At 44.5% G+C, this 21,334-nt stretch overlaps 1 protein-coding gene across 2 annotated transcripts in view; it reads left to right on the forward strand.

Moving 5' to 3' along the window:
• Positions 1-21,334, forward strand: part of agap3 (ArfGAP with GTPase domain, ankyrin repeat and PH domain 3) — a 591,490-nt gene that overhangs the window by 232,568 nt on the left and 337,588 nt on the right. Inside the window, exon 1 of one of the 2 annotated variants that reach the window (XM_059646306.1) lies at positions 17,617-19,517. The exons of the other annotated variant lie outside the window; for it this stretch is intronic. Coding sequence (XP_059502289.1) covers positions 18,206-19,517 — 1,312 coding nt within the window. The 5' untranslated portion in view covers positions 17,617-18,205. Of the gene's footprint in view, positions 1-17,616; positions 19,518-21,334 lie in introns of those variants that run through there. 2 annotated transcript variants of the gene reach the window in all.

Below are 21,334 nucleotides of genomic sequence, written 5' to 3' on the forward strand. Positions count from 1 at the left end.
CTTGGAAATATGTCACCATTCCTTCGGTGTTGCTGGGTCAACATTCTAGAATTCCCTTCTGAATAGCATTGTGGGTCAACTCACAGCAGGTGGACTGCAGTGGTTCAAGGAGGTAGCTCATCACCACCTTCTCAAAGGCAGCTATGGACAGGCAGTAAATGCTGTGCCAACCAGCAATGCCCACGTTCCATGGATGAATTTTTTAAAAAATCCAGTCCCTCCACATACCTATGACCTTTGATTCCAGGCAAAATCCTGGTGAATCTCTTCTGCACCTTCTCCCATTCAATCATGCACTTCTGATAGTGTGGCAACCAGAACTGCATGCCCTATTCCATCTGTGGCACAATGAATATTTTCTAAAGTTGTTGCAGGGTTTCCTTCCTCCTTTATTCAATGACCTAGTTAATGAACGCAAGCACCCTATCAACTTCACCATCCTGCCTTCTTGTGCTGACACGTTCAGGGATCTATAGACTTGTACACCAAGATCCCTTCCTTCCTAAGTACTTGGCAGGGAGCTATCATTTATTGTGTATATCCTTCCCTTATAAGACCTTTGAAAAATGCATCATCTGACAGTTATTGGGATTAAGTTCTATCTTCTAAACTCTGCCGCCTTGAAGGACCAGAGCATAAGATGCATGTGAACACTACCACCTGCAAGATTGCCTTAAAACCACACACCATCCTGACTTGGGAATGTATGAATCTGCCTACACTACGAGAAACAAGTCTGCCAGCTTGTCCAACTATTCCTCAAAAGACAATTTCTTTATTCAAGGCATCAATGTGATAAACCTTTAATGAACTGTCTCAAATGTGTTCACATCCTCCCATAAATAAGGAGAGCAGAACTGCATTTAATATTTGAGATGTGTTCTCACCTAACAGAAACATAATATCTTTAATTTTGAAGATCAGTTCCTCTCAATAAAAGATTGACCTTCTTGACTGTGCATCAGATGGGGGAGGTGATGGCCTCGTGGTATTATAGAACATAGAACTGTACAGCACGGGAACAAGCCCTTTGGCCCACTATGATGTGCCGATCATAATGCCAAATGAAACTAATACCTGCTGCCTGCCATTGGTCCATATCTCTCCATTCCTTGCATATTCATTGTTTATCGAAAAACCCCTTCTATGCACCTATTGCATCTGCCACAATAATACCCCTTACAGTGCGTTCCAGGTTTCTACCAATCTCTATGTAAAACAACCTGTCCTTCGCATTTCCTTTGAACTTATCCTCTCTAACCTCAGACAGTATTAGTATTAAGCATTTCATCTCTGGGAAGAAGATTCTAACCATCAACCCTATCTGTGCATCTCGTAATTTTGCAGACTTCTATCGAGTCTCCCTTCAGTCTGTGCTGCTCAAGAGAAAACAACATGAGTTTTTCTACCTTCTGCTTATTGCTCATGCCCTCTAATCTGGACCACCCTCTCCAAAGCCTCCACACCCTTAGTGTAATGTGGCGACCAGAATTGAATGCAATACTCTAAATGTGGCCTAATCAAAGTCTTATAAAACTGCAATATGACATCCTGCCTCTTGTACTCAGTTCCCCAACCAAGAAAGGCAAGCATGCCATACGTCTTCTTTATCACTCGATCTGTGTGTGTGGCCACTTTCAGAGAGCTGTGGACTTGAGCCCCATGATCCCTCTGTACATCAGCGCTGTTCACAGTCCTACTATTAACAGTATACTTTTCCTTAACATTTGATCTCTCAAACTACAGCACCTCACCTTACCCAGACTAAACTCCATCTGCCATTTCTCCACCCATATCTGCAACTGATCTACATCCTGCTGTATCCTTTGACACCCTTCTATACTGTCCACAACTCCGCTGATCTTTGTACCGTCTGCAAACTTACTGATCCACCCATCTACATTTTTATCTCAGTCACTTAATTATACCTCAAGCAGCAGATGTCACAGAATGTATCCCTGTAGAACACGACCTGTCATGGCCCTCCAGCCTAAAAAACACCTTTCAACCAATACCCTCTGTCTCCTATGAATTTGAATCCATGTGACCAAGTCACCGTGGATCCCGTGCATATTAACCTTCTGGATGAACCTACCATGAGGGACCTTGTTGAAAGCCTTACTAAAATCCATGTAAACAACATCCACTGCTCTATCCTCATCAAGCATGTTCATCACTTGCTTAAAAGATTCAATCAATTTAAAAAGACATGACCTGCCCTGCTCGAAGCTATGCTGACTGTCCCGAATTAGACCGTGCTTTTCCATGTGCATTATTGCTAGACTGTTAATCCCAAGATCTAGATATTTTTATGGGGAACCGCATTCAAATCCCATCACAACAAATGATAGAACTTGAATTCAGTAAAAACTCTGGAATCAATGAATCCATTGTCAATTATTGGAAAAACCTATTTGATTCGCTGTTGTCCTTTAGGTATGGAAACTGCCATCTTTACCAGGTCTAGCCTACATGTGACTTCATATCCACAGCAATATTGTTGACTTTTAACTACTGTTATGGAGAGGAGGTCTTTTTGATAATTAAAAACGAAACACCCAGAGAAGCTTGCCTCACCTTGTACTCTGTTAAAGGAAATGGGAAAAATGCACAACCTGCCTTTTACTTTCTAATCAGTTTTGAAGGTGAGGTTAAATGAAAGAAATCCCAGGTACTCATTTTATAAGTAACAAGTAACAATTTATTTAATTAACTCCAGCAGTGAACAAATTAATAAACCTACTAATAAACCAAATGATTTCCCTTAACTACTAACCATTCCCAAACAGAACAAAATTCTAATGGCATGCTGTTCCAAAAAACACAAGTCCCACTTATAAAAACCAAAGTAATAAGAAAAACAACTTAAAACTTAGACTCTCAAAGCTATAGTCAGGATGCATCATCTGGAATGCTCTGTGCCTTTTCCACTATTCCTCAGTCAGGAATTCTTTCTTTGTTGAATGCTTGTGTCAGAAATGTTACCTAAGAGTGCTTGTAGTACCTTTTAGATGGTGCTTAATCAGAGAGCTTAAAGATTTCTGTGAGAGCCAAAGTTTTACTCTTCTGATGGCAGTTCGCTCTCACACTGATTTTCAAAAAAAAACCTCTTCTTATATCCCCTTGATGACCTGTCATTTTTCTTATAATAGGATTGATCTTAGGTTGTCAACACCATCAGATATAAATTTAATTGGGTTTTGGTATCTAGGATCCTGGTTTAAATTAATTGACTGATATTCAAGCTGGTTGCCTTAACATCAAAACAAGCACAGGTTGCCAATCTCACAGACAATTGATACATATGTTTTAATTTCTGATCAGAGATAGTGGGAACTGCAGGTGCTGGAGAATCCAAGATAACAAAGTGTGAAGCTGGAGACATGTGAAGCTCTGACACATCAGAGATCTCTGATGAAGGGTCTAGGCCCGAAACGTCAGTTTTTGTGCTCCTGAGATGCTGCTTGGCCAGCTGTGTTCATCCAGCTTCACACTTTGTTATCTTGTTTTAATTTCTGAACTGTCTGTGTATCTACAGCTGCTTGCAGACTGTTTTTAACCTCCAATCTTAGTAAAGCACGTCTTAAAGAGACCACACACACCCCAACCCCCAATCATTTTTACAAACAAATTCTAACATCCTGCCTTCTAATTCAATGAAATCTACCCAATTTTACAAACTACCTTCTGGGCAATTAAGGATGGGCAATAAATGCTGGCCCAGCCAGTAAGGCTCGCATCGCATGAATGAATTAAAAAAAACTACATCTTGTATTTGCATACTAACTTTTTGTTATTCTTGGGGGATGCTGAATCGTTGCTGAACTGATGATGCGAAGACCAAGGTTTTCCACTGGTCAAATCCTATTATGACAGATAGTGGAATTTGAATTCAGATGAAAGCCTTGAATTAAAAGTACTATGCAGACATTCCTGACTGTTGTAACAATCCCTCTAGTTCACTAATATCCTTAAGGTGTCCTTTTTTTGTTTCGCCTACATTTGACTCCAATATCACAGAAACGTAATTCGCTGTTAATTGCCCTCTGAAATTGCCTTGCAAGCTGCTCCATTGTAAATCACGAGGTGGAAGGGCAAGTTGTGACAGGATGCAAACAGTTTATGGAGAGATATTATAGGTTATGTAAATGGACAGAAGTGACAAATTTAGTATTGTGGGAAAATGTGAAGTAGTTCATTTTGGAAGAGAGAACAAAACAACGGTATTATTTAAATGGGGGAAAACTGCAGAAAGTTTCAACACAAAGGGATTGAGAATCATTCAATTTTATCGTGCAGAAGGAGGCTGTTTGGTTCATTATGTATGTACTGGCTCCTGAAAGAGCAGCCTAGTGGTACTTGATCATGAGACACAGAGAGCTAGCATGCAGGTGCAATAGGTAATCAGGAAGACTAATGAAATCCCTCACACCCCCTCCCCGCAATAACCACCAAATAACCACCAAAAGAGAATCCCCCTCGTCCTCCATGACTCCCTTGTCCGCTCCACAATCCCCTGCAACTGCAGGAAGTGCTACACTTGCCCCCACACCTCCTCCCTCACCCACATCCCAGGCCCCAAGAAGACTTTCCACATAAAGCAGATGTTCACCTGCACGTCTGCCAAAGTGATATACTGCATCTGCTGTATCTGTTGCGGCCTCCTCTACATCGGGGAAACCAAGTGGAGGCTTGGGGACCGCTTTGCAGAACACCTACGCTCATTCCGCAATAAACAACTGCACCTCCCGGTTGCGAACCATTTCAACTCCCCCTCCCATTCCTCAGATGACGTGTCCATCCTGGACCTCCTACAGTGCCACAACAATGCCACCAGATGGTTGCAGGAACAGCAACTGATATTCTGCTTGGGAACCCTGCAGCCCAATGGTATCAATGTGGATTTCACAAGCTTCAAAATCTCCTCTTCCCCCCACCGCATCCCAAAACCAGCCCAGCTCATCCCCGCCTCCCTAACCTGTTCTTCCTCTCACCTATCCCATCCTCCACACCTCTATTTCCTACCTACTAACCTCATTCCACCCTCTTTACCTGTCCGTCCTCTCCTGCCTGACCTATCCCCTCCCTACCTCCCCAACTACACTCACCTCAACAGGCTCCATTTCCGCCCCTTTAACTTGTCTGTCTCCGCTCCTCTCCACCTATCTTCTCCTCTATGCATCTTTGATCTGCCTCCCCCCCTCCCTATTTATTTCAGAACCCTCTCCCCCTCCTCCTTTTCTGATGAAGGATCTAGGCCCAAAATGTCAGCTTTTGTGCTCCTAAGATGCTGCTTGGCCTGCTGTGTTCATCCCGCTCCACACTTTGTTATCTGGGAAGCTAGAGGACTGGGAAGCCTTTAAAAACCAGCAGGTGATAACTAAAAAGGCAATAAGGATGGCGAAATATTAGGGTAAGCTAGATAGAAATACAAAAGATCTAAATGGTAATAGAAAAGCAAGAGCGTTCATTGGAATGCTGGAAAATGAGGCTGGAGAAGTAGTAATGGGGATCAAGCAAATGGCAGAGAAACTGAATAGGTACTTTGCATTGGTGTTCATAGTGGAGTAAAACACCGACAGACCAGATCTTCAAGCGTGTTAGAGGCAGAGGTGAGTGCAGTGGCCATTACTAAGGAGAAGGTGCTGGGGAAGTGAAAAGGTCGGACAGTGAATAAATTACTCAGACCAGATGGACTACACTCCGTGGTTAGGTAGGAGATGGCTGCAAGAGATTGTAGAAGCATTGCTGGTGATCTTCCAGGAATCATTGGAGGAAGGAAGGGCACTGGAGGGCTGGAAAATGGCTAATGCAACACCCCTATCTAAGAAAGGTGGGAAGCAGAAGACAGGAAGCTAGAGGCTGGTTAGCCTGACCTTAGTCATTGGCAAGATTTTAGAGTCCATTATTAAGGATGAGATTAAGGAGTACTTAGAATTGTATGGTAAGATAGGACTGAGTCACAACAGCTGTAACTTTTTTTTTGTTTTGTCTGTTTTATTTAGTTTTTTTTCCTCTCTGCCCCATCCTGCTATTGACTCACCTGCATGTTTCACATGAACCCTGCAGCTCAATGGTATCAATGTGGACTTCACCAGCTTCAAAATCTCCCCTTCCCCCACCGCATCCCTAAACCAGCCCAGTTCGTCCCCTCCCCCCACTGCACCACACAACCAGCCCAGCTCATCCCTTCCACCCACTGCATCCCAAAACCAGTCCAACCTGTCTCTGCCTCCCTAACCTGTTCTTCCTCTCACCCATCCCTTCCTCCCACCCCAAGCCGCACCTCCATCTCCTACCTACTAACCTCATCCCACCTCCTTAACCCGTCCCCTCCCTACCTCCCCCCCTATACTCTCCTCTCCACCTATCTTCTTTTCTCTCCATCTTCGGTCCGCCTCCTCCTCTCTCCCTATTCATTCCAGTTCCCTCTCCCCATCCCCCTCTCTGATGAAGGGTCTAGGCCCGAAACGTCAGCTTTTATGCTCCTGAGATGCTGCTTGGCCTGCTGTGTTCATCCAGCCTCACATTTTATTATCTCTGTTTCACATTAGTGTTTTGTTCTCCAGCCTTGACTCTATTGTTTGAATTGTTACAATTACCCAAGCTCGCATTGTCTCCCCACCATCCCCACCCTATCCCACCCAATGAAAACAACATTCTTTGGCTGCTCGAAATTTGGAACAAACACAGAAAATGCCAAAGAAACTCAGCAGGTCTAGGAGCACCCATGAAGAGAGAAACAGAGTTAATGTTTTGAGTGTGGTATGACTGTTTTTCAGAACTGATTCCTCACCTCATGAGAACATAGAACATAGAACATTACAGCACAGTACAGGCCCTTCGGCCCTCGATGTTGTGCCGACCTGTCATACCGATCTCAAGCCCATCTAACCTACACTAATCCATGTACGTCCATATGCTTATCCAATGACGACTTAAATGTACCTAAAGTTGGCGAATCTATTACCGTTGCAGGCAAAGCGTTCCATACCCTTACTACTACTCATTGTTTAGTTTAATGCCCTCTCTGTTTCTCAAATTCATAACCATCGTGAGTTATGGGTCTCATGAGACCAAGTCCCATCATAGTTCAGGTCAGGACAGGTCTCACATTCCCCAGTATTGGTGCCACTGCCCCAAATGTGGGAAGCCACTTCTCCTCCACCAGTCTTTGAGCTACATTGATCCCATGGTGCTCTTGGAAGAACAGCAGCTGTTTTTCCTGACAACCCAGTATTTGAAAACAGGTTTACTGAACATTTTCCTTTGATGTTTATGCACATGATTGTTGTTACTTGTAACAATGATGGACTTAGAGTAAGCACTTATCTGAAGAATTGAGTGGAATCTGATCGTATGCTGGATAAATGACCACAAACACTGGTTGCGGCACTATCACTGATATATAGACAGGATTTTGGGCATGAAGAATTGTGGGTGTGGGGATAAAGGTGGAAGAACCGTGGCAGATGAAAAAGGCTTCCTTGACATATCTGAATTGCGATCATATTCACAAAAGATCCTTATGATCCTTTTCAATGACAGAGCATGCTCAAGAGGCCAACCTCTGCTCTTATTTCCTAAGCTCTTGCCTTCTTTAAAGGCGAGAATATTTGGCGTTCCTGCTGTAATCACTATCCAGTGATCAACATGTACTTGTATGTGGTTAAGTGTTGAGAAAAGTATTAGGCTGCATTCCCCTCTATGTAATGGCTACTGGAGAATCCCTAATCATTGCATCCATTCATTGTTCTTTTACTCTTGAATAAATTTGTTCACAAGTTCAAACGTGAGTCACAGTCTAATATAGTTTTGTCCTGCTGACTCTGAATATCGAGCAAGATCACGTGAGAACTATTAAATAGTCAGTTTTGGCATTCCTTAATCTTTGAGAAACCGTGGCTCCTTACAGGAATTGTCTATGTACCCAATAAAATGGAGCAGATGCTGGTGCAGTCTTAATTTTTGGACTAGTAATTGAGTGGTTCAGCCTGAGGCTTTGGAGACTTGGGTTCAAATCTCACATGGTAGTTAAGAAGCAGCAATGAAGCAATCACTGATTGTTGAAGAAACTCATTTAATTCACAAATGCTCTTCAAGAAAAGAAATCTGTGGTCCTTTCCTGCTCGGGCTTCCACGTGATTCCAGACTGAAATGACTAGGCAAGTCACTCAGTTCAACAGCTGTTAGAATCAGGAATTGTCCTTAAATTCCAAACTTTATCAATTAACTTTAAATTCCATCAGCTGTCAAGTTGGGATTTGGACCCATGTCCTCAGAGCATTACTTGAGCTTCTGATCGCTAGTCCAGTGACATTTCTTCTTCGTTGTGCAAGCGTATGTATATGGCAGAGTAAGTCCTCATGTTTGAGTCCCTACCCATTTGTTAGTGCGTGTATTTGTCATTTGTTGTTTAGGTGAGTTTCATGAATATCAATACAGATATGAGAAAGAAGGCTGGACAACTGTAACAGTTTATTCAGTAACAACCTAGCACTTACTGTCCCAACCTGTAGTTTATCACAGGTCCAAGGCTCTCTCAAAACATGCCCTAGTTTTTATTTGCGCAGTGCTCTGTTCATAAACATGTAATATTATCTCAGCAGTAGGTATGATATTGATCTAGTATGGTCTCGTGACCAGTGGATGCAATCACAGCCTACTAATTTTCCAAGTTGAATCAATAAATCTGGTCATTTATGTTGCTATTGTTGTTTGGCTGCACTGATTCTTTTCTTGTGGCTGTTGGCTGAGCTAGCAAACCAATTAGTTTGAAACAAAATCACCCTGCTCAGATATGGAGGTAATGTCACCACATAGACTGATACAATGAAAAGAATAATCATCACACAGTATACAGTAAGTACAATCTTAGCAGGGCACCCGTGCCCCAGGACTGGAACGTTTATGCAGACTGAAACATAATCGGAAACACTGCACACATGAGCAAAGGAACAGTGCACATTGACACTTTGGAAAAGCTGAGAGACTATCTACACTGAGACACAGGGCAACACACTGCACATGGAGACACAGGCAACACACTGCACACTGCAACACAGGCCAGACATGGTGCACACACTGAGAGACAGGGCAACACACTGCACATGGGGACCCAGGCAACACACCGCACACTGAGACACAGGGCAACACACTGCATAGTGAGACAGAGAGCAACACACTGCACACTGAGACACAGGGCAGCACACTGCATAGAGAGACACAGAGCAACCCACTGCACACTGAGACACAGGGTAACACACTGCATAGTGAGACAGAGAGCAACACACTGCACACTGAGACACAGGGCAGCACACTGCATAGAGAGACACAGGGTAACACACTGCATAGTGAGACAGAGCAACACACTGCACACTGAGACACAGGGCAACAGACTGCACACTGAAACGCAGGGTAACACACTGCACACTGAGACACAGGCCAGACATGGTGCACACACTGAGTCACAGGAACTGACACGCAGTGCATGCACTGAGACAGGAAAAGACACAGTGCACACACTGAGACAGGAACAGGCACACAGTGCGCGCACTGAGACAGGAACCGACACTCAATGCATGCACTGAGACAAGAACCAACACGCAGTGCACGCACTGAGACAGGGACCAACACACTGAGATAGGAACAGACACACATGCACGCATTGAGACAGGAACCAACATACAGTGCACACACTGAGACAGGAATCGACACACAATGCACACACTGAAACAGGAACCGACTCACGGTGCACACACTGAGACAGGATTTCATTTCCATCTGCAGTCCTGAAGGAGTGGTGCAGTGATCTCTGGACTCAGCTTTTGTGTGTGGGGAGAGTGGAATAGACACTCAGAAGTGTGGGTCTTAGCTGATTGCCCAGAATATAGTGCCTGTGAATTTGCTAAAATACAACCAGTGGCTTTGCGACGAAGCAAAGTTAGCCCGAGAGTTTTTGCTTGTATTGAAGTTGATTCTAACTATAGGAAGGAATGCAACCTGCGCTGTCAGTGGTCTTTCACAGCTGCAGTTGTGTGTATATTCATCAGGATTCTTTGGCTCAGTGCTGCCTGCTTTGATAGTTAACTGGGCACTCAGTGGGATGTACCGTCACACTGCATGGTACTGTTTCTATAAAAGGAAAAGTGCATTGGAGCATGTGGAGTCCGCATGACTGTTTAATGCTGCAGGAAATCAGAGCTGTGGGAAGACGATGGTTTTGTGTTTGTATGTTTTGTCTGTTTGACCCTGGAGCTGTCGCAAGGATTGCCCTTAGTGAAGAATGTAATTTTCAATGGGCAGCTGTCATAAACCTGTATGTGTATAACTTACCCGTGTCTGGTATGTGGGTGCAAAAGAGGCTTTATAGACAAAAGCTCTGCATAGCCTTGTCGAATTGGATGCCTCTGCCCTTTCTTCTTGCCCTTGAAAAAAACGACTGCTAGTGAAAGAGAAAGGAAGATCACTGTATTCTTTCTGCTTTTTGTCATTTTATTTCCTGTTTCCTTTTCCCTTTCACAGAAAGTTTTGAGTTTTACTGTCCACTTCCAATGTCACTCAGATTGCTCAGAGCTTGTATGGCGTATAGTTCCACAGCACAGGTGAGAGGGCCTAATGTTAAATGTGTCTGAAACTACAAAGGGATCAGAATAGAAGAGGATGGCGTACAGTCCCCTGTTTATCAGAGGGGATGCAGTTCACTCTGGGTTCAAAATATACTCTGGGTGGGAAATTTCACCACCACCAAGAGTGCCTCGGCCATGGATATAGCTGCTAGACTGAGTCTGCGGCAAGTGGTAAGGGAACCAACAAGAGGGAAAAATATACTTGGTCTCATCCTTACCAACATGCCGTCTGCAGATGCATCTGTCCATGACAATATTGGTAAGAGTGATCACCGCACAGTCCATGTGGAGATGAAGCCCCACCTTCATATTGAAAATAACGTCCGTTATGTTGTGTGGCACTACCACCGTGCTGAATGGGACAGACTTGAAACAGATATGGCAACTCAAGACTGAGCATCCATGAAGCGATGTGGGCCATCAGTAGCAGCAGGATTGTACTCCAGGACAATCTGTGACCTGATGGTCCGGCATTTCCCCTACTCAACCATTACCATCAAGCCAGGGGATTAACCCTAGTTCAATGGAGAGCACAGGAGGGCATGCCAGGAGCAGGACTAGGCAAAACCTGAGGATGAGCTGAAGCCACCAAACAGGACTACTTGCATTACAAACAACATAAGCAGCAAGTGATAGATAGAGCTAAGCTTTGTTGACTGTTGGAAAAACCCATTTGGTTCACTAATGTCCTTTAGGGAAGGAAACTGCCATCCTTACCTGGTCTGGAAAATATGTTACTCCAGACCAAAAGCAATTTGATTAACTCTTAATCACCCTCGGCAATTAGGGATAGGCAATAAATGCTGCCTAGCCAGTGATGCCCTCATCCGTGAATAAATAAGGAATAAAGGAAGCGATCCCACAACCAACGGATCAGATCTAAGCTCTGCTATCCAGCCCCATCCAGTTGTGAATAGTAGTGGACAATTAAACAACTCACTGGAGGAGGAGCCTCCACTCACATCCTTAATGATGGAAGGGCCCAGCACATCAGTGCAAATGATAAGGCTGAAGCTTTCATAACATTCTTCAGCCAGAAGTGCTGAGTGGATGATCCATCTCAGCTTCCTCCAGTGGACCCCAGCATTACAGATACCAGTCTTCAGCCAATTCGATCACTCCACTTGATATCAAGAAATGATTGGAGGCACTAGGTATTGCAAAGGCTACGGGCCCTGACAATATTCTGGGAATGGTACTGAAGACTTGTGTTTCAAAACTTGCTGCTCCCCTAGCCAAGATGTTCCAGTACAGTTACAACACTGGCATCTACTGGACAATGTGGAAAATTGCCCAAGTGTGTCCGGTTTATAAAAAGCAGCACAAATCCAATGCGACCAGTTGTTGCCCCAACAGTCTCATCTCGATCATCAGTAAAGTGATGGAAGTTATCATTGACAGTGCTCTTAAGCAGCACCTGCTCAGCAATAACGTGCTCAGTGACGCCCAGTTTGAGTTCCGCCAGGGCCACCCAGCTCCTGACCTCATTACAGCCTTGGTTCAAACATGGACAAAAGAGCTGAAGTCCAAACGTGAGATGAGAGTGACAGCCCTTGACATTAAGGTTGCATTAGACTGAGTGTGGCATCACAGACCCCGAGCAAAACTGGAATCAGAGGGTATCTGGAAAAATCTCTCTGGCGGTTAGTCTTACTCGACACATAGGAAGATGGTTGCAGTTTTTGGTCAGTCATTTTGGCTCCAAGACATCTCTGCAGAAGTTTCTCAGGGTAGTGCCTTCAGCCCAATCATCTTCACCTGCTTCATCAATGACCTTTCCTCCATCATAAGGTTAAAAGTGGGGATTTTTGCCAATGGTTACACAATGTTCAGCGCCATTTGTGACTCCTCAGATACTGAAACAGTCCATGTTCAAATGCGATAAGATTTGTACAATAATCAGGCTTGGGCTGACAAGTGGGAAAGAATAGTCACACCACACAAATGCCAGGCAATGACCATCTCCATAAGAGACAATCTAACCAGTGGCCTTTGATATTCAGTGATGTTACTCTCCTTGAATTCCCCACTATCAACATCCTTGGGGTTACCATTGACCAAAGCCTCCGCTGGACTCACCACATTGAATCAATCACTACAAGAGCAGGTCAGAGGCTAGGAATACTGTGGCGAGTAACTCACCTGCTGACTCCTCCCAGCCTGTCCATCATCTGCAAAGTACAAATCAGGAGTGTGATGGAATACTTGCCACTTGCCTGGATGGGTACAGCTCCAATAACACTGACGCAGCTTAACACCATCCAGGACAAAGCAGCCAACTTGATTGGCACTACATCTGAAAGCATTCGCTCTCTTTGCTTCTGATGCTCAGTAACAGCAGTGTGTATTATTTACAATGCAGATGCACTGTAGAGATTCACCAAAGATCCTCAGACACACCTTCTAAACCCACAACCACTTCCATATAGAAGGACAAGGGCAGCAGATACAAGGGAGCACCATCACCTGCAAGTTCCCCTCCAAGCCACTCACCATCCTGACTTGGAAATGTATCACCATTCCATCAGTATCGCTGGGTTAAAATCCTGGAATTCTCTCCCTAACAGCATTGTGGGCCAAACTGCAGCATGTGGACTGCAGCGGTTCAAGAAGGCAGCTCACCACCACCTTCTCAAGAGCAACTATGGATGGGCCAGCCAACAATGTCCACGTCACATGAGTGAATACTGGACACAAAAAAATAAATTAGTGGTGGTATGAGAGTAGGACAGGTTGTGTACTACAGTTTAACATTAGTTGAAGTTTTCAAAGGCTGAAGGCCAGTTAGGATGTGATCAGACCGGTTCAGTATGAAGGTGACCAATCCTTGGCTGAGTATTGCAGAATATGAGGAGAAGTGAGCAGGAGCAGAGATGAACATAACAAAACCGTTAGCAACTCCTTTGTCCGTCCAACTGCCTTCTTCTCTCTTTGGGCTCTATCCTATCGTTTAGTCTCTTCCCCACCCACCTCCCTATTTTCTGCATATAAACTGATGTTTTCCCAGCCACCATCGGCTCTGAGGAAGGGTCACTGGACCCGAAACGTTAATTCTGACTTTTCCTTCACAGATGCTGCCAGACCTGCTGAGCTTTTCTAGCAACTTTGTTTTTGTTATAGTCAAATACGTTTATTTGAAAACACAAGCTTCTGGGGTGTAACCTCTTCATCTGGTGAACTGAGAAAGAAGCACACAGAACATAGAATTTGTAGGTAAAAGGTCCAAAGGTCTCACAACTGATGAGGATGTATTAAACAATGCTAAAATGCTGTTAAATCTTTAATCAGTTCGAAGGCCAATACCAGCACCTCCGCATCATTGATTTGAGAAGGCAAGTGGAATGGTAAATTCCAGGCCTGTCAAAAGGGATTTTCTGCTATTGGTTAATTGACCTGAAACTACAACTATATGCTCAATTTCCATTATTTTAAGAGTTCACTCTTTCGAACCCTCTTTTCCTCAAAGGAAGTGCTCCTATTGCAGGTATAGACCTTGATTTACTCTCCTCTCTGAGGTGATTCAATTGTGGAGGGCATTGCATCTTTCTCTTACCATGTTTTGGAGTATTCTTTCTGAAAGGAGCATTATAGTGGAGTTAATTTGTGACTGATAGTTTTCATCTAAACACACATGAATTTTCAGTCCCAAATTTCTTACAGCCTCAACCAGTCAAACTGAATGTAACTTCTTCAGCACCCATATGTCGGTGACTGCAGTGATCTGGAAAGAAAAACTGTGCATAATATTCACTACTCCTGTGCAACACAGGTTGACCATCCTAACTGCTGCCTGACTTAGAGCAGTTAATCGACAATGAAGCAACCTCAATTTCACTCCTCATTAACCAATACTGAGCGAGCTGGGTAAATCCCTAAATCCACTCAGTTCACGAGTCATGGAATCACTGACAGTGAATATCCTTTATGGTGCTATTCAGTTCCTGCTCGCTAGAGGGTGCTGGCTGTCTGGGCTGTCACAGTGAGCGAGCTGCAGACGTCAGAGTGTGCAGCTAAAAGGGGTCAAGCTGGTGCATAGCTCCCACTGTAAATGGATTTCTCAGGGATGAATGATGGCCAGATCGAGGTTGATCACATTTCACATTGAGGATACTCTCAGCTTGTGTCTGGTGACTGGTTGCTTTCTCCTCATTCTCCTTCAATGTTACTGGGCTTCCTTATGAATTAGACATTGCCGGAAGTGTACACAACGAAATCAGCATCTGACAGATACTCACCTAATGTCCTTTTCCAGGATTTTGTTGTTATATTTCACATTCACCATTTAGAGTGAATTTCTATCTCTCAAAGAGCATCACATCTATTTCCAGGTCCTGCGTGAGATGAAGACAGGACTCACTAGCTGGGGTTTTGAATAAGAAACATTTTAGACTCTGGAGCGGGAATAGGATCACAGCTGAATATGCTGGAATGGGAACAGGATCATCTAGTGGATGTACTGGAATGTGAACAGGATCACAGGGAATGTGTTGAAATGACAATATGATCGTGGGGCCAATATTCTAGTAAGGGAATAGGATCACAGGAGGATATCCTTGAATGGGAATGGGATCATTAGATGAATAAACTGCATTGGGAATAAGTTCACAGGTGGAAACACTGGAATGGGACTGGATCACCGGCTGGATAAAATGGAGTGGGAATAGGATCACCGCGTGGATCAACTGGAGTGAGAGTTGACTGGAATTTTTGGAATTTTGTTGAGTTCACTCAACCTGTGGATTTTTTGTTGATTTATTGAAGGAGCTGTGTGTGTGTTCACACATAAAATATGGGGAAGTGCACCCAACTCCAGCTCCTCTCAAATTGCGTGAGGGAACTGGATCTGGAGCTGGATGAACTTCGGATCATTTGGGAGGCAGAGGGGGTTATTGAGAGGAGTGATAGGGAGGTAGTCACTCCTCAGGCACAAGAAAAAGCGATCACAATTCTGTTATGTTTACTTTAGTGATGGAAAGGGATAGGTGTATACCACTGGGCAAGAGTTATAGCTGGGGGAAAGGCAATTACGATGAGATTAGGCAAGATTTAGGGAGCATAGGATAGGGAAGGAAACTGCAGGGGATGGGCACAGTAGAAATGTGGAGCTTATTCAAGGAAAATCTCCTGTGTGTCCTAGATAAATATGTACCTGTCAGGCAGGGAGGAAGCTGTAGAGCGCGGGAGCTGTGGTTTACGAAGTAAGTGGAATCTCTGGTCAAGAGGAAGAAGACGGCTTATGTTAGGATGAGATGTGAAGGCTCAGGGCGCTTGAGGGCTATGAAGTTGCCACCCAGGTTGACAGGGCTGTTAAGAAGGCATACAGTGTTTTAGCTTTTATTAATAGAGGGATCGAGTTCCGGAAGCCTGAGGTTATGCTGCAGCTGTACAAAACTCTGGTGCAGCCACACTTGGAGTATTGTGTACAGTTCTGGTCACCGCATTATAAGAAGGATGTGGAAGCTTTGGAAAGGGTGCAGAGGAGATTTACTAGGATGTTGCCTGGTATGGAGGGAAGGTCTTATGAGGAAAGGCTGAGGGACTTGAGGCTGTTTTCATTAGAGAGAAGAAGGTTGAGAGGTGACTTAATTGAAACATATGAAACATTCCAGAGGGTTAGATAGGGTGGATAGGGAGAACCTTTTTCCCAGGATGGTGACGGCGAGCACGAGGGGGCATAGCTTTAAATTGAAGGGTGAAAGATACAGGACAGATGTCAGAGGTAGTTTTTTTACTCAGAGAGTAGTAAGGGAATCAAACGCTTTGCCTGCAACGGTAGTAGATTCGCCAACTTTAGGTACATTTAAGGCGTCATTGGATAAGCATATGGACGTACATGGAATAGTGTAGGTTAGATGGGCTTGAGACCGGTATGACAGGTCGGCACAACATTGAGGGCTGAAGGGCTTGTACTGTGCTGTAATGTTCTATGTTCTATGGAAAGTGTGGAACAGGTGGGAATACAAAGCCTGTGGAGTGTGGAAATGGCTGATCTTTGAATAGAAGTAAAACACTCCAGTTGCTGGAAAGCTGAAACAAACACAGAGAGTGCTGAGAAGCTCAGTCTGATATGACTTCTTCAGAACTCAAGAAGAAGATGAGTGATATCGGATTTGAAATATTGTCTCTGATTTTCTTTCCACAGATGCTGCTGGATCTGCTGAGTTTTTCCAACAATTTTTGAACGTAGCCTGTATGAAAGCTCCAGATTGGATCAATTTGCTTGCATTGTCATACTGGAAGTATAAAAATAAGAGATGCATTTTATTTTAAGCATATCATGATCATGTCTGTCCCAGTCAATGAGGAGGATTTGAAAATCACTTGCTTTTGTATTATGCAAAGCAAATCACAAAATCAGTGATATAACAATGAAAGGAGAACCAGTTTCTTTTGTTATTTGGTTACATGATAAATATTGGGCAGGCACCTTGTAAGACTGGATTTCTCGCACTTGCTCTTGGGTTAATATTCTGTTCCCACCAAGCCCTATAAGTTTAATGTGTCGTCCAAAAGATAGCACCTCTGACAATGCAGCACTCCCTGTCATTTATCCTGCTGAAACACAGGTCATCAGTACTGTAATCGGCCTGAACTGCCTCCCCTGACTCTCTGATCCCGTCATGTGGGTATTTAGGATCATTCCCCCTTCAGCATCAATGACATGGGTACGTGAGATTGGGCAAATGGCAGCTCCGTCTCTTTGACTGATCATACTGTGTGTAGTGACAGTGAGCTGGAGGTGTTGAATGTGAAGTGGAAAGGGAGAAGCAGTGATTTCAGCAGAATAATCACATATTCCCTGCAAGTCCACATTCTGCTCATCCTGTCACTGTGCCCCGGTCAGTCAGCATCAGTTTACTTTTGTCTTGACCCAAATACATATATTTGCAGAAATCCTCTTGTGAGATCCATTCCACATTTTCCTTACCTCCACGCTGATAGATTTAGTACAAGGTACAGGCATGCAGGCTCGGTGTGAGAGAACATTTCTCAACTAATCCTGGCCAGGTCTGACACAGAGAGCAACTGACGCAGTTCTGTCGCAGTTCTGAGTGCAAGCCACAACAGGAGGTTAGCAGCCAGGGCTGCTGTGCACTGAAAGAAGAAAGGTCAATTTTGTTCAATGTTAGTCCCAATAGTTGGGATGCAGCTGATCAGAGAGGATAGGTATTTCTATGTTGTGGAATTCTGACTTTGTGCCAGCATGTGGGAGATCCCATCCAGCGGCTCTCGTGTGGAGTTACAGCTTAGTCAAAGTTCCCTCTAACACCGTGTGTGGATTGTTATTTCTTCAAAGCTGGTTTAGCTCCAGATTTTAAAGTGACTCAAGCAGAGTGGAATGTTTTCCTTTGGGCTGGGAGACTGCAACACCCAATGAGACTCCTGAGAGTTAAAAATGTTGGTGCAGTCTGACAGGCCACTGTTCTCCCTGAACAGCAGTCCTCAGCGTAAGGCTGACTCTCTGTCAGGGGACCCGGGTGGCAGAGAGTTTTGGAGCAGTTAATAAATCTGCAGCAAGCGAATCAGATGGCTTCGGTCTCCTGGCTCCTTGTGAGCCTAAGCTGAACTCAGACGCAATGGCAGCTGATAAGACTGGCAACTCTGAGGGCACTGACAGAGAGCTGGCAATGGACCACAGCAAATTGGACCATAAGAGTATATTGCATGCAAAAACTGACCACGATACATTGATGTGTCGCTGCTGTCGCTCGCCCAGTGAACAGGCTGCAGATACTCAAACTACTGCCGTGCCTGAACAGGTAAATATTACTGGTGTTATGCAGGTTAAATTCAAGAGAATGATAGAAGTCCGGGTGGGACGCCTCCGGAAGGAGACCAAGCCCAGTGACGCTGTCAATTTCTCCGGAAAGCTCTCGAGTGTGATGGTTGATTCCCCACTGAACTCCGTCAATGACAGACCAAGACGTCCCAGGAGTATCTGTGTCCCAGAAAACAAGATTGGATTATTCCCAGAGTTGGACTCCCAGTCACTGGTGCCAGCTGTGAGGAGGAGAGGGATTGATCATGATCCATTGTGTAAAGGAGAGCATTCCCAGCACCACAATGAAGCAGCAGTAGGAACTGTACAGCCTCGAGCATGCATTCTCTGGCCTGGGAAGAAGGAACTATGTCGACCTCTTAGTATGAGTTTCCTTGAGGCTACTAGAACTCCCTGCCATGCTGGGGCTGAGGGACTAGACAGTGCAGTGGCTGAGCAGACTGCCACTGCCACCAGATCTGACAGCACAAGCTTTTTGCAAACTGGCTATCGATGGTCTAGTCACCGATTGGTTAGCTCAGCTGGGAAGGTAGTGAGTGCAAAAGACACAGCGAGTGATCTCAAGACCCCAAACTCCAAAATATCCCTAAAATCACTAAAAAGAAGCCTCAGCTTTCGGATTAGGAGAGGAGAGAACAAGAAGGAGTGTGAGAGCAGCAGGAGCAGGACACTGAGTGTTGGAGAATCCTTCCGACAAAGGCTGCAGTCACCTGTAAGTGGGAACTTGTCGTCCGCAGAGACACCAAACCAAGAGACGCCCAACTGGCTTAGGCAAGGTCAGAGTTATCAGGTGCATCTATCATCTCTTATAAACACCTCCTCAGCTCCAACAGTGAAGCCAGCATACTCACCGAAAGAAAACATTGAGGAGAACAGCTGGTGGAAGTTTCTGACAGCTCATTTTCGTAAAAAGGATTCACGTGTGAACAAAAACTCCCGGAAAAATGATAGATTGAGATCTGATTTGCAGAGGAATGGCTGGACTTCACCGAGTGAGGAACAGAATGTGGTTTCTTGTGGGATCCTTGAATCTTGCAACATACCTGATCCATTTATGGAGATCCATCATCATCCGTCCAGAAGTGAAATGTCATCACCATCATCAGAAGGTAAACTGGGAGCTACATGGCTGATTGGTAGCAGCAGCAGCAAACATCAGGGTGATACAGATGTGGTGCTTATCATTCAAGTCTGGTTCAGAGCTAGTTTTTGTAGGTGAAAGTGGTGCATGTAATTAGGGTAGTCGGGTTTTGTGGAATTCCATTAACTAAACTGCTATGAACTGTGTGAAAGTGGGCTCTCTGTGGATTCACCAACTGAACCTGGCATCTCTCAACCACCCTGATTTTGCATAGGACAACAGTGCTATTAGCATGTATGAACTTAAGGAAGGATTGTAGCATTTGTGTGAACCTAGCACCTGCTGTGCTAGATATGAAGCATTCAGTCTGTTGTTTGGCAATGTCAGTTTGCAGTCAGGATTTCTCTGGAATGAACATATGGGAAGGTTAAACGGTTAATGCTTAGACCTCAGGTATTCCCAATAAGATTAATCATTTAGATGAGGGAGATAAATGTAACATCTCCAAGTTTGTAAATGACGCAAAGTTGGGTGGGAGGGTAAATGGTGAGGAGGATGCAGATACTTTGGTGTGATTTGGATAGGCTGATTTAGTGGGCAGATGTATGGCAGATTATACATAATGTGGATGAATGGAAGTAAAAACAGGAAGGCACATCATTATCTGAATGGTGATAGATTAAGAAAGGGAGAGGTGCAATGAGACCTGGGTGTCTTGTCCAGCAGTCGCTGAAAGAGAACATGCAGGTGCAGCAGGCAGTTTAGAAGGTCAGTGATGTCAATGAGTACCACGACCTCTGACTTATCACCCTCCATCTTCAGGATGCCCTGCAGCCACTCAGTGACATTTCTGACAGTGGTCCCAGGGAGGCGACACACCATTCTGGAGTCAAATCTGCATTCGCAGAAACACCTGCCTACAAGTCTCACTGCTGAACCACCTATTTTCTTTGGACTCTTGTTCTTGTTTCCTGGTGCAGCAGAGCCACCCATAGTGCTGCATTCTGTAATGGAGCCTTCATTATCATCCTTTACCTACACTGGAAGATGGTATTGAGTGGGATGTACTTTCGGACTGTCTGGTCTGCCTGTCATGCCCCTTTCCTCTGACTGGTGGTCACCCATTCCCTCTCCTGCCCTCGGTCTATCAGGTCACAACGTCAGCAGACGTGCTACCCACACTGCCCTCAGCCTTGCAGATGTACCTCTATGCCTTCAGGTCCATTGAAGTTCTAAGACTTGACACTCAAGCTATTTGAATTGTTGGCGCTTCCTACACTTGTGGTCCTTGTATCAGAAACTAATGGGAACATTTACTTAAATGGGAAGAAAGTAGGTAAAAGTAAAGTTACCATTGTCCTTTTGAATCATAGAACTGCTGTCTCATTAGAGAGAAATGACTGTTGGTGGTGAGTCACCATACCTCAGAGAAGGAAGTAGTTCGAGAAGGAGAGCCCTTCATGGCAACCTCAGCTGGTGCGTGCATTGAACCCACACTCTTGCTGCATCATTACCTAACCATCCAGCCAACTGACCTAACCGACCCAAGGATAGAAGTGTAGTGTTATGTAAAACACATTTTTTATGAAACAGAATCAAAAGAGATGACACACAATTGATCTTGAGCATGTTGATATCGTATGCATGTGCTCTGTAACGTGAAGGCTATTGGTTATGTTCAGATGAACTCATTGTGATGACTTACATAGGGAAAAGCTTGTATACTTTTTTACGGCCATGTCCCTCCAAGGCCAGTGTGGTCTAGGGAGTATTTTGATCAGGGTAATTTGTTACTGACTATGATATCAGACAGTTCTAATAATACCCATGTGTCCTGAGGTTGCA

This window comes from Stegostoma tigrinum, chromosome 5, assembly GCF_030684315.1.
Source record: "Stegostoma tigrinum isolate sSteTig4 chromosome 5, sSteTig4.hap1, whole genome shotgun sequence".
NCBI lineage: Eukaryota > Metazoa > Chordata > Chondrichthyes > Orectolobiformes > Stegostomatidae > Stegostoma > Stegostoma tigrinum.